General features: G+C 48.3%; 4 protein-coding genes across 4 annotated transcripts; 2 read left to right on the top strand and 2 right to left on the bottom strand.

Annotated features, from left to right (window-relative positions):
• Positions 1-40: 40 nt before the first annotated feature.
• On the bottom strand, positions 41-991 carry MGYG_07872 (tRNA (uridine-2'-O-)-methyltransferase TRM7; the record flags this gene model as incomplete). The annotated part of the gene is made up of 1 exon (XM_003169656.1): positions 41-991. The coding sequence occupies one exon, from the start codon at positions 989-991 to the stop codon at positions 41-43; it is 951 nt and encodes a 316-aa protein (XP_003169704.1).
• Positions 992-1,532: 541 nt separating this feature from the next.
• Positions 1,533-4,677, top strand: MGYG_07871 (sex-determining protein fem-1; the record flags this gene model as incomplete). Its single annotated transcript, XM_003169655.1, has 2 exons — positions 1,533-2,009; positions 2,068-4,677. The coding sequence occupies 2 exons, from the start codon at positions 1,533-1,535 to the stop codon at positions 4,675-4,677; spliced, it is 3,087 nt and encodes a 1,028-aa protein (XP_003169703.1).
• Positions 4,678-5,350: 673 nt separating this feature from the next.
• MGYG_07870 (ATP-dependent RNA helicase MAK5) lies at positions 5,351-7,698 on the top strand (the record flags this gene model as incomplete). The annotated part of the gene is made up of 3 exons (XM_003169654.1): positions 5,351-5,593; positions 5,654-6,772; positions 6,829-7,698. 3 exons carry the CDS (start codon positions 5,351-5,353, stop codon positions 7,696-7,698), a joined length of 2,232 nt encoding a protein of 743 aa, XP_003169702.1.
• Positions 7,699-8,178: 480 nt separating this feature from the next.
• MGYG_07869 (hypothetical protein) lies at positions 8,179-10,494 on the bottom strand (the record flags this gene model as incomplete). The annotated part of the gene is made up of 5 exons (XM_003169653.1): positions 8,179-8,486; positions 8,548-9,560; positions 9,633-10,151; positions 10,260-10,400; positions 10,481-10,494. The coding sequence occupies 5 exons, from the start codon at positions 10,492-10,494 to the stop codon at positions 8,179-8,181; spliced, it is 1,995 nt and encodes a 664-aa protein (XP_003169701.1).
• Between the last annotated feature and the right edge of the window lie 1,655 nt (positions 10,495-12,149).

Genomic DNA, 12,149 nt, shown 5'->3' with positions numbered 1-12,149 from the left:
ATTTTTTTCTAATAAAATAAATAGAAATACTTTTTTTTTTTCACGTCTTTTTTGTCTTGCCGAATGCACCCCCCCTGGCTCGCCGTAGTTCCAGCGCCCGCTTGTACGGCGGTGCCGTCGGCTTCTGCACCGGATCGAGACTGACATGGTCCTCCGGCAACTCATACGACGCATCTGCATCCCAGCCGCTCACATCTCCACACGCCACGAAGCCTGCCATATACCGCTCTGTCGAGGTAGTGCCCGTGATAGCCTGCTGTATTCCTCCCTTGTAGTCTCGGCAAACGACAAAGGCCTCCAGACTGCTCGCACGACTGCTTCTGGGCTTAGCCACAACAACTCGTCCAAACACGCTCTTCAGCTGCGCATACAGCACATCCACGTCCCGCCCTCGAAAGATTTTCGCTACAAACGTCCCGCCGGGTCGAAGTATGCCCATTGCCAGATTCAGAGCTGCATATAGCAGCTGGCTCTGCACGTAAATGTCCAGGTCATGCAGACCAGTAACGTCCGGTGCTCCATCAGACAGCACCAGGTCAACTTTCTCCTCTTCCCCTTCGTCGTTCAGCGCATTCAAGAGCAATGGCGCCGTGCTCGGGTGCGTAATGTCAGCCTGTAGCGTGGTGATCCCCTCCAGCGGCGCCATGGGCTGCAAATCCACCGAAACGATCTTCACATCTCTCCGAGGCCGCACATCCTCGCCTGCATCCCCCGCGGCGCTTTCTCCTGCCCCTCCCCGTCCTCTGTCCAGCTCATATTGTCTCCTGCCGAACGACTCCCCGCGTATCAGCACACGACTGAGCACCTGGCTCCAACTGCCTGGCGCAGCGCAGAGATCGACCACGCGCCGCACGCTGTCCGGGTTGGAGTGGGCGAACAAGTCGAATTCCTCGTCCAGGTGGATGAGCTTGAAGGCCGAGCGGGCGCGCCAGTTCTGCTCTTTGGCGAGACGGTAGTATGCGTCGCGTTTGTCCTTGGAGGATTTTCCCATGGCCGCTCTTTACCGTACGTAGGCTGTAGAACTAACGATGCTCGTTGGGTGTACAGAGAAGAAGTAGAACTGCCGCTGTATTTAGCGGAAGGTAGTTAGCCCGAATTGTTAACGGCAAAGGTGATTGGTCGGTAGTTAGTTAACTAGTTAGGTTAACTAATTAATCTCACGGGCGGTTGTGCGAGGAAACACTAGCGTTATCAAAGTCCTACTGGCTCGGAATGATATTAAGGCAGATGAACGAAACAAGCTTGGCCAACTCCTTTTCTTTTCTAGATACTTCTCCTATCTCTCTGATAACTACACCCTACACCTTACTTTAACTATCTGCTATCACGAAACTGCCTGGCATGCTGCAGGCTATGTCTGACGTGGTGGCGGTTTGTGTTGGGAAGCCTCTAGTTAACTAATTGGCTGACCAGGCAGTGAGGGCCGTCCATGCTCATCCCCTGTCTGCCTCTCTTCTCGTCTTCTCATAGCCTTCTTGTAAGGCCTCTTCACCTTCCGTTATTTCATGATTAGTAAGAGAGCGGCTACAGAAATGGCTCGCATCAGAAGGATTAAGGAGTTCTTTAAGGGCTCTAGCGATAAAAGGGGTGATGCTAGGATAGAGCACCAACCAAAGGCAGCAGCCTTGGACCCCCAGCCTAAGGATAGCAACAACTCCTCAACTTCAAAGGTAGCAATCGAGCCTTGGTCAGAGGCGGAGAAGCGGATAAAACAGGACAAAACGTTGAACAAAGTATGGGAGGAATCCATTCGTATCCTCAAATCGGATTTCGCATTGAAAGAGAATGACCTTCACAGCTTCCTCAGTGTGATGGCATGGCGGCTAGACAGCAAGAAGTGGACGGTTTCAAATGACATGAAGCAAACTGGCACCTTTCCCACCGATACCAGGGAGAAGCTGACCAAAGTGTGCCGGAATGTTCTGGTCTTCAAGGATGTTATCACACCCACAGCAGCCGCGAGCCCGCCTGTTGCCATTGCATGCGCCGGAGTGATAGTCGGCCTCCTGGTGAATCTCCCATGCCCTCATAGAACTCTTGCAGTTGGCACCGCTAACATAGTAGTAGCTGCTCATACAAGCCATGGAACAGCATGATACCCTTCTAAAGGGCTTGGAGACCACCTCTTCTCTGATATCCCGCCTGCATGTAATCGAAAGCCATTTCCTGCACCGTGACGCCAACCTCAGTGCTGATCTGATGAGATCACTTGAAAATGACATGGTACTGCTGTGTTACAAAGTCCTGGAGTTTCAGTCTCGGGCAATCTGCTACCTACAGAAGCAGTCGGCAGTGCAATTGCTTACAGACATGTTCAAGAAAGACGCGTGGGACGAGATACTACGCGATATTGAGCGATACGACGCCTCCATTCAAAAAATCACCTCCTCAGCACACGAAGTAGGGGTAGACAAGCAGCTTGAGGCAATCCAAGATGCGCTGCAAGGAGTGCAGATATGGCAAACCACGTCTGTGCAGGATCAAAAAAGAGCAAACCTCTTTAGGCGGCTATATACCTGCCCGTACAAGGATCGCAAGGACAGGAACAACAGGCGTGTGCCGGGCACATGTGAGTGGTTTACAAGTCACCCACAGTTCACAGGGTGGAACCAGAGCGCGAACTCTGAACTGCTCTGGGTTTCTGCAGACCCAGGGTGTGGCAAGTCAGTACTTACCCGGTACTTGGTTGATGAGTATCTGCCCAGCGGGAAGAGAACGGTCTGCTACTTCTTCTTCAAAGATGATTTCCTCGACCAGAAACGAGCCACAAACGCACTCGCTTCCATTCTACGCCAGCTCTTGCTAGCCCAGCCACATCTTTTGCAAGATTCTCTCCTGGACCAGTCAGAGGCTGCTGGGGATAAATTCGTTGAGTCCTTCAATGATCTGTGGAGCATGTTTGTTCGTGCCACGGCAGACAAAAATGCAGGTGAAGTAGTCTGCGTATTAGACGCGCTAGATGAGTGCCGGGGGGATGACCGGAAGAAGCTGATCCAGGCAGTGGAGAGCCTATATCTCGGTAGCTTTGGGAATCGCAAAGTCAAGTTTCTGATGACAAGCCGGCCATATGATCATATACATCGCGACTTTCATAATCTGGAGAAAAACCTGCCCACGATCCACCTCAGTGGCGAGAACGAGGCAAACGTCGAGATGATCTCAAAAGAGATCAATCTAGTCATCAAAGCAAGAGTTGAAGAGATTGGTGAGCGGAACTCGCTGCTGCCAAATGAGTGTGATTTTGTCAGCAACCAACTCACTTTGGTTCCCAATCGAACATATTTGTGGGTTACCCTCGCATTGGATGTTGTTGAAAGAATGCCGGGATTTAGCAAAGGTAACGTTCGCCGCATAGTTACTGATATACCCAAAGACATTGATGCCGCATACACTCGAATCCTGGATCGGAGCCCAGAACATACCAAAGCCAGGAGGCTGCTCCATATTGTAACCGCTACATATCGTCCCTTGACTCTCAAAGAAATATCTGTGGCCTTGGCATTAAGCGCAAAGGATCAATCAATCGATGATATCCAAGAAGAAGTACAGACTGATGGGGCACGAATCCAGAAAATGGTGAGAAACCTGTGCGGCCTGTTTTTAGTCACTATAGATGGGAAGGTTTATCTTCTTCACCAGACTGCAAAGGAGTTCTTAGTGAAAAACAAGCATAACTCTGCATGTGGTGATACCACCGCTGGTGGGTGGAAGCACAGCCTGCACCCAGAGAAATCCCATTATATCTTGGCGAGGATATGCACTTTTTACTTGAGCGAAGATCAGACATATGATCTCTTCCCTTGTTTCCTGGATTATGCAGCAAAATGCTGGGCAGCACATTTTCGAAGGGCTTCTGTCTCTAGCGAGGATAAAATAACAAAGCAGGCGCGCATAGTGTGTAACCCCGAATCCAACCTCTTCAATAAATGGAGTTCCATCTATCAAAAAGCCTACAGAATGCTCATGAGCCTAGGTGACTTACATCTAGCCGCTGCACTTGGGCTCACAGCTGTTGTCAAGCTGCTTCTTGATATTAAAGAGGTGGATGCAAATTCCAGAGACAGTGGTGGACGAACTCCTCTATCATATGCTGCATTATATGGATTTGAGGAAGTTGTCAAGCTGCTTCTTGATACTAAAGAGGTGGATGCAGATCCCAGAGATAGTGGTGGACAAACACCTCTATCATATGCTGCAGTATGTGGATTTGAGGAAGTTGTTAAGCTGCTTCTTGAGACTGGAAAGGTAGAGGTAAACTCTACAGGTGATAGGGGGAAAACACCGCTGTTATACGCTGCAATACGCGGGCATGAGAGTGTTGTTAAACTACTTCTTGAGACTAAAGGGGTAGAGGTAGACTCCAAGGACTATGATAGGCGAACTCCTCTCTCATACGCTGCAGATATTGGAAATGAGGGAGTTGTTAAGCTGCTTCTTGATAAGGATGTGGAGGTAGACTCGAAGGACAATAAGGGGCGAACTCCTCTCCTATACGCTATTGAACGGGGAAACGAGGGAGTTGTTAAGCTACTTAAGACTAGAAAGGTAGAAGTGGACTCCAAAGACTCTAGAGGCCGAACGCCGCTATTAGTGGCTGCTAATCATGGGCATGAAGGGGTTGTTGACCTGCTCAAGACTAAAGAGGCGGATAAAACCTCCGAGGACAACAAGGGATGAATACCCCTGGACTTCTTTCCTATTTACTGATTGGGTAGTTATATAGCTTGAAGAGAAAAATAGAGGTATGGGATACTAAGCAATTTTGAGTAGTCTATTAGTTACTCTGTATAATTAGCGGAATACCTAGTTATGTAGTTAGTTTATAATTAGGATATCCGCTCTAGGTAGTTATCCAGTTGCTATAACTACTTAAGCGGGCTCACTCTTTTATACTAGTTTCAATGTCCGTTGATTTGCTCGGCTGGTTCGTGGAACTCTAACTGTTGGAGACATCGGAAAGGAAAATTTCCTGATAACTTAGTGAAGCTAATTAATGACTTAACCAGCTAACTATACATATAAGTACATGCTATGATTATTCAATCGTAGCACCAGATCCTCACAACGGGAATGACATGACATTTCGGCCTGAATATCCCAAGTAATGAGGACGAAGGGCGTTTTCGCGTGTATATTTGCGGCGAGTTTGCATCGTAATTTTAGTACGAAGTGATCGTGGACGATGGACCCATAACGAAAATAAGATAAGATGTCTTGGCATAAATCATAGCTTTTTTTTTTTTTTCGCTTTTTATCAATTGCGACGGCAATGACAAGGGACAAAAGGATAGAGATGGATAGCTAGATGACCACCTCCACATCTCAGCAGCATCAAATTGGTATTGCTGCCATGGCGAACAAAAAACGGCCGATGAAACCTGCGGAGCCACCGAAGAAGCGACTCAAAACCAATAAGCCTGGTAAAGGCAGCAGGGCCGCCCTGACAGAAGAGGTTACCAACATCGATGCGCTGGACTGGCAGACCGTGCAACCTCCCGATATCCTCGAAGATGCTGAGGGGTTCTACGGCCTTGAGGAGATAGAGGGGGTGGATATCGTCAGACCTGCAGGTGGGGAGCAGCTGAAGTTCTTGGTCTGTCATTATTCTTGCGTGTTTTGTAAAGATGGCATGGTATGCTAACATTTTGCAAAGGCAGCGAAGAGCAGTATCAAGAACGTCGACGATAAGGAATTGGATGACGATGACGATGGAGAGGAGTGGCAAGGGTTTACTGACGACCAACCGGAGCTAGAACAACCGCCATTGAAGTCGAAGGAAAAAAAGGAAAAGAAAGACAAGAAAGAGAAAGAAAAGCGCAAGGAAGATAAGGACAGTGATAAGGTCCAATCGATACCCTTCAGTATTCTGACCGAAGCAGTCGAAGAAGCTGACGTCGACGTCTCGGCTTGGGATACCCTGGACCTGCGCTCGGAGCTCCAAACCAGCCTCTCCCGCCTCAAGTTTGCCCAGCCAACTCCCATCCAAAAGGCAGCCATACCTGAAATCCTAGCTGGACGAGACGTTATCGGTAAAGCAGCCACTGGCTCAGGGAAAACACTTGCCTTCGGCCTGCCTATACTACAGTACCTGTTGGACAGACAGGAACAACACCCTTCAACTCCGTCAACTTCGTCCAAGTCCCATGGCAAAACGCCAACAGCGCTCATCCTCTCGCCTACCCGCGAACTTGCACATCAACTAGTCAAACACTTGAAAGAAGTAACCAGCTCCGCTCCCAATGTCGATGCATACATTGCCTCCATCACAGGTGGGTTATCCGTGCACAAACAGCAACGCCAACTTGCCGAAGCAGATGTCATAGTTGGCACCCCCGGTCGACTCTGGGACATGGTCAGCTCCACGCCCAAAATCCTCACCAAGTTGCGGCTCATCAAGTTTCTTGTAGTTGACGAGGCGGACCGACTACTTAGCGAGGGCCATTTCAAGGAAGTAGGTGAATTGCTTTCCGCTCTTGACAAGGCGAGGACGTCCGATGAAGACATTGACGACGATTCCGAAGAGGAAGATGAGACCGTTGAGAGACAAACGTTAGTCTTTTCTGCAACGTTTCAAAAGGGGCTTCAGCAGAAACTGGCAAAAAGAGATAATTCGTTCCACGATAATCTGTTGGATAAGAAGGAGTCGATGGAGTATCTTCTCAAGAAACTCCGGTTTAGAGATGAGAAGCCTCGCTTTATTGATGTCAACCCCATCTCGCAGATGGCAGATAACCTCAAAGAGGGCATCATTGAATGCTCAGCCATGGAGAAGGTAGTCCTTAATCCCAACCCATTATTCTTAGCATGATGCATACTAACTTGTATCAGGACCTCTATCTCTACGCAGTGCTGCTATACTACCCAAAACACTGCACCCTAGTCTTTACCAACTCAATCTCCTCCGTGAGAAGATTAACTCACTTCCTACAAAACCTCAACCTCCCTGCTCTCTCTCTGCACTCCTCCATGGCCCAAAAAGCTCGTCTGAGAGCCGTTGAACGCTTTTCCTCCCCTACGGCTGACCCTTCTCCCATACTCATTGCCACAGATGTCGCCGCCAGAGGCCTGGACATGCAGGGAATCGACCTCGTGGTTCACTACCATGTCCCCCGCACGGCAGATACCTACATCCACCGATCTGGCCGCACAGCCCGCGCCTCGGCTTCCGGGAAATCTATCCTGATCTGTGCTCCCGAGGAAACAGCAGGGGTAACCCGTCTCGTTGCCAAAGTCCACCACACGCACAAACGCAAGGCTTCCTCCAAGGACCCCCAGCTGCACTCCATACATCTTGACCGCGGAATCGTAACCCGCCTCCGGCCCCGTGCAACGCTCTCAAAAAAGATAACAGAATCCACCATCGCCAAGGAAAAGATCTCTTCTGAAACGGACTGGCTACGTTCCGCTGCGGAAGACCTAGGCGTAGACTACGACAGCGAAGAGTTCGCTGAGCAGGAATCGAAGAGCCGTGGTCGTGGCCGGGGCGGTGGACGCCAAGCTAAGGAGAGACAAGCGAGTAACATATCCAAGGCTGAAATGGCCAGGCTGCGTGCTGAACTGCGTGATAATCTTTCCAAGAGGGTCAATCTAGGTGTGAGCGAGCGGTATCTTACCTCTGGCAAGCTAGATATTGACGCTTTGTTGAAAAGTGAGGGAAACCCTGCATTCTTGGGTCACGTCGAGAAACTAGACTTTTAACCCGACCTCGTCTCAAAATATAATGTCGGATTACCCTCGTTTAAGCAACATTCAGGCGTCTTGGGGCTGATTCCACTATTCGCCACCGTACCTGGCGGCTGTTCCTGCTTAAGCGGTATCGAACCTTGCACCCTGTGACAATTTTACATACAACAGCGGGCTGATTTTCGTGTAGCTCATGCGTAGTCATCAATACCGTGTGTTATTCTCTTACCCCCTCCTGAAGTCTCATTTTTTTTCTTCTTTCTTCTCGATGAACCCAAAAGAAACCAAATAAACAAGCACAAGGCTGGATACAGTCTTGAAAAGCAGCCAGCGATATCATCATGCGTCATTATGCAGAGATCCAACGAAAATAATAATAATAATATATCAACGCTTATGCATTCCCTAGCCGCCCACTATCGCTTTTTCCAGATTTTACCTATGCAACTATCTACGTCACAAATTCGTTCTAATCACATAACAGAAAAATCATACCTATAGCTCCTGCGCTGTATCCGAGTCATTATCCATGTTAACGTCCGAAGGCTCTTCATGCACTTCCAAAAAATCAAATAATACCCCTTTTCCTTCCGGCAGTGCTTGCACTGCAAGATCATCCGCGACAACACTCAGCCCATCCTCGTGGATCAGCAGAGTGTGTACCTTGCCCGCTGACTTGAATTTCCACTTCTTCACTAGGGCTTCAGTGAAAGCCTTCGCCGTTAGTTGCTGGATATATATTGCGTGAAAGTAGCCTCCATTTCCCTGTTTATTCTGTCGTCGCTGCACATAAAAACAATATTCTAAAGGAAACTGTAAGTATGAAAGCTACCAAAGTTATACAGTGAGGTAAGGCATATTTACTTGGTTCTTTTATTGAGGAAGCCCTGGCCTCCGTTTCTGGTTCCGGTCCATGGGCATCGCTGCCTCTCCGTCGTATATCCATCTCTAAGGGGAACAAGTCTAAATCATCTTGAGGCTCTCCCTTGAGATTAAGAATGCTGACTTCTCGCCTAGACATGGTCTTATCCGTTAACCGCTTCAGCTCCACCCGGAGATCATCCTCAAAGGGGCCTTTCATGGCTATGTCCTGGCCATACGACCATGGGATTTTGGAGCATCTCCGTGTCTTTGGCGTGGACTCATTTCCGTTAATCAACGCAGAACCATTGCATCTTTTTCGTTTGCCGGTATTGGAAGTCCCCATTGTTGCTTCGGATATCTGTTCTTTCACCTGTTGTATAAGTTTTTTCACATGGATAAGGTCATTTGAAAGCTTCCTCTCCGCACCGTGATCTCGAAATAGCTTGACTTTACAGTAGCTGATTTCAGAGTAACTTGGTGCCCCGGGTATCTCATGAGAAGGTGAAATTGCCTCTGTCTTTGCACAAAGTCTGAGTGGAACCCCTTTCACTCCCTTGGAATAACTAAAGCTCGTCGACACGAAGTTAAACCGAACATATATAGCACAGTCCCGCCGATTGTTAATCTTATGCGGAGTCCATATAACCGAAAATCCGTCGAGGCTGTTATGTTCTAGTTGGACCTGCCGATATCGTGGCTGCAAATCCTCACCCTGGTTGTGCGGCACATATTCAACTGCAAGCAGCGTACTCTCACTCTGATAAGCCCTGTTGGCGCCACGGCCCTCTTGCCATAGCTTCCAATAACTTGCCGGCTTTGATCGTTGTTTCTCATCTTCGAAAGTTATCCGTACAGTAGTGCGGTACTTTGTGGGATAACTTCCAAGTTCCATGCCACCGGCATCAGATACGGTTAACGTGTATATCTGACCCTTGTTAAGATACGTTATCGGTATATCATCTGGGCCCTGCACCATCGCAGTGGCTGCATGCAATGTCGAGTGGAATCGGAAACTAAACGACAAAATTGCCCCAAGATTAGCCCAACTATATAATCCTGTTCTACAAACCCTATGAGCTACTTACTCGTCACCAAAGTCAGAATGCCTTATTGAACTTGCTGATTCTCGCCGACTAATAGTAGTCAAACCAGCCATATCACAGTCAAATTGCAAACTGTCTGCAACATTCGGTATGTCGCTCAACGTACTGAGACTCGGTACACCGTGAAGAAGCGTTGCAGGTGCATTGATACTGCGTTGCTCAAATTCACCCGTCGACAGCGCCATATCATATGGTGCCGACAGCTGTGGCAAGATAGCCTGGTCGCCAGCAGAGTGTGATAACAGAGACTGGTCAGCAGACGAGGTGCATGTTATCGTATTTGAGTCAACAGAATCAAAGGTCACTGGCTGGGTTAGGAGGTCAATCGAGCGATTTTCGTCGGTTAACACTTCTTCAGGCGTTTTGCAAGGATTGCACGACGGCGATATATTCGTAAATGTCGAGAAAGGGATATCGTCAGGATACACAAGAGGCTGGGCCAGGGTTAACTGATCAAGTTGGGCTTTTAGTGCGGGATTGTATAAATCACAGCCCTCCAGTCTGCGTTATGAGCTTCTATTAGCCCGTCACCAACATACGCTGGGGTGATCTGGAGTGGTAAAAGGAACAGCAGCCTTCTTATGGCGCTAGCGAATCGTTGTGACTAACCTCTGAGACTGTTTGAGAGAGGGACTCGGTATAAATGCTTTTGAGTTCTTCGAGCCAGCGGGTTTGAAATTGGCACTTGCATTGGGGTATTTCTGTCTGAAGTGACTGTAAAGTGCCTCATCTGGCTTTTGCGAACTTCTTCTGCAGTTATATCAGCGACCAGTTAATCCAACTTGCAAGAGATGCGGCGGAAGGCTAAATTCACTTCCACAGGAACGTACCGACTTCGTAACATGATGCCAGTGTATGTTCAATAATCCCAAAATATTGACCATCAATTAGTTGGTTAAGATCCAAGGATATGTTCGAGATCAATCTGGATGTCGTATTCCATGTATTTATATAGTGGGACAGGCCGCTGACAACTTCTATGAAGGCTGGACCAAAGAATATATATTATCAACGTATGACGACGGAATGAATGTATGGTCCCTTCATGCTCCTTTGGGACGCTAGTTATTATTTGTCTACCCGAAACCAAGCAAACTGCTCCACAAATGGTTGCATCCATGCAATTGATCCACAGAGATGAAGCGTCCCAGAGGACGGATCTGCGCTCAGTGCATAAACATTGCGTCACTAAATAGAGCTCTGAACGTCCCTTTTCAGTTTGATAGGAGGAGACCTTGTGTATCTCATAAGGAGGGAGCCATGTAGATGTGCTGAACTAAGCCTAAATGCGGCCTGCTCGCTACCCCTTGCAATAGGCCGAACCCCGAATTGACACAGAGGTCGTGCCCCTCGTTAATTAGCTGCATCACTTAGTTGCGTGAGCCTACAGATCCTGCTTCCAAAGAGACAGCAAACGTCATTTGACGGACACTCGACGCTGGCCGTACCTAAGTACCCACAGTACCCGCATCTCGACAGCACTTCATGACCATCCATTCTACAGGAAGGATAAGTTAAAATGAAAAAAAAGACGGGAGAAAGAAAAATAAGCGATATCGAATACAAACCCCGCAGGGGCTATGCGTTCATAGTGGTGAGATAATTGAAACTGAAATAGCCTTGACCGCGCCATTTGAGCTTGAATACAGTCTTGTGTTGTTTGTTGTCGTATATCTAGAGAGCTATGGCCCCCAAGACCTGAGGGGGTTGGCTAGAAGCTTGTGGAAAAGGTCAGCTATGGGGCTGATCGGGAGACAAAAGGACATGCGCGTGTTTCGAGAAACAGGATGTAGGATGTATGGTCTGGGGGTGTGGTTGGATCTTCCAGCCATCACCTTGCAGTTACGGTGCGTAAGAATAGGCTCCACGCTTCCCCTAAAGTCAAAATACTTGTCAGGGTTGGCGCCCTTATACAAGCCTCCGTGGATGAATTAGTTACCGCTTCACGCTCCTTAAGACGCTCTGTCTACCATCATCTTTTCTGTTCGTACTCCGTACTGAGCCAGGCCTTTGGATACTGAATTAAAAGCTGATACTCGATTTGTGCATAATGAGTTTCCTTGACGTGGGTTTCGATGATCCGATTGTATTTGTATTAGAGCCGTCTAGGTTCAACAATATGCACGCGTAAGCTGGCACATAATAAGCCTTCCAATCACTCCCTCATGGAGCCGTCTTCCAGGTAGACGTTGTCGAGCGTCAAATGTCGTATCAGCAAATAAAAAAGTTAGATGGATGGCTATCTCCACATACACCTAGAACAGCCAGGTATCTTGGAATTCTAACCGAGGTGGCCTTTTCTGCTTCCCCCGCCCCTGATTGTAAACGGCAGGAGGATACGGAGTACCACGTTCGGGTGTAGGCCATTTTTAGACAGGGTATGTTTCTCAATAACGTCACAAGTGCTTCGCATTTGGCTCAACGGATTTTAAGGTTGAGGAATCAGCCTTGGAACAAGGGTCACTGGTCAACTAGTTAATTAATCCAATTGATGTGTTG

Source organism: Nannizzia gypsea, genomic scaffold, assembly GCF_000150975.2.
Source record: "Nannizzia gypsea CBS 118893 supercont1.8 genomic scaffold, whole genome shotgun sequence".
Taxonomy (NCBI): domain Eukaryota; kingdom Fungi; phylum Ascomycota; class Eurotiomycetes; order Onygenales; family Arthrodermataceae; genus Nannizzia; species Nannizzia gypsea.
Note: the sequence above shows the minus strand (reverse complement) of the source record. Positions and strands in the feature narration are given on the sequence as shown.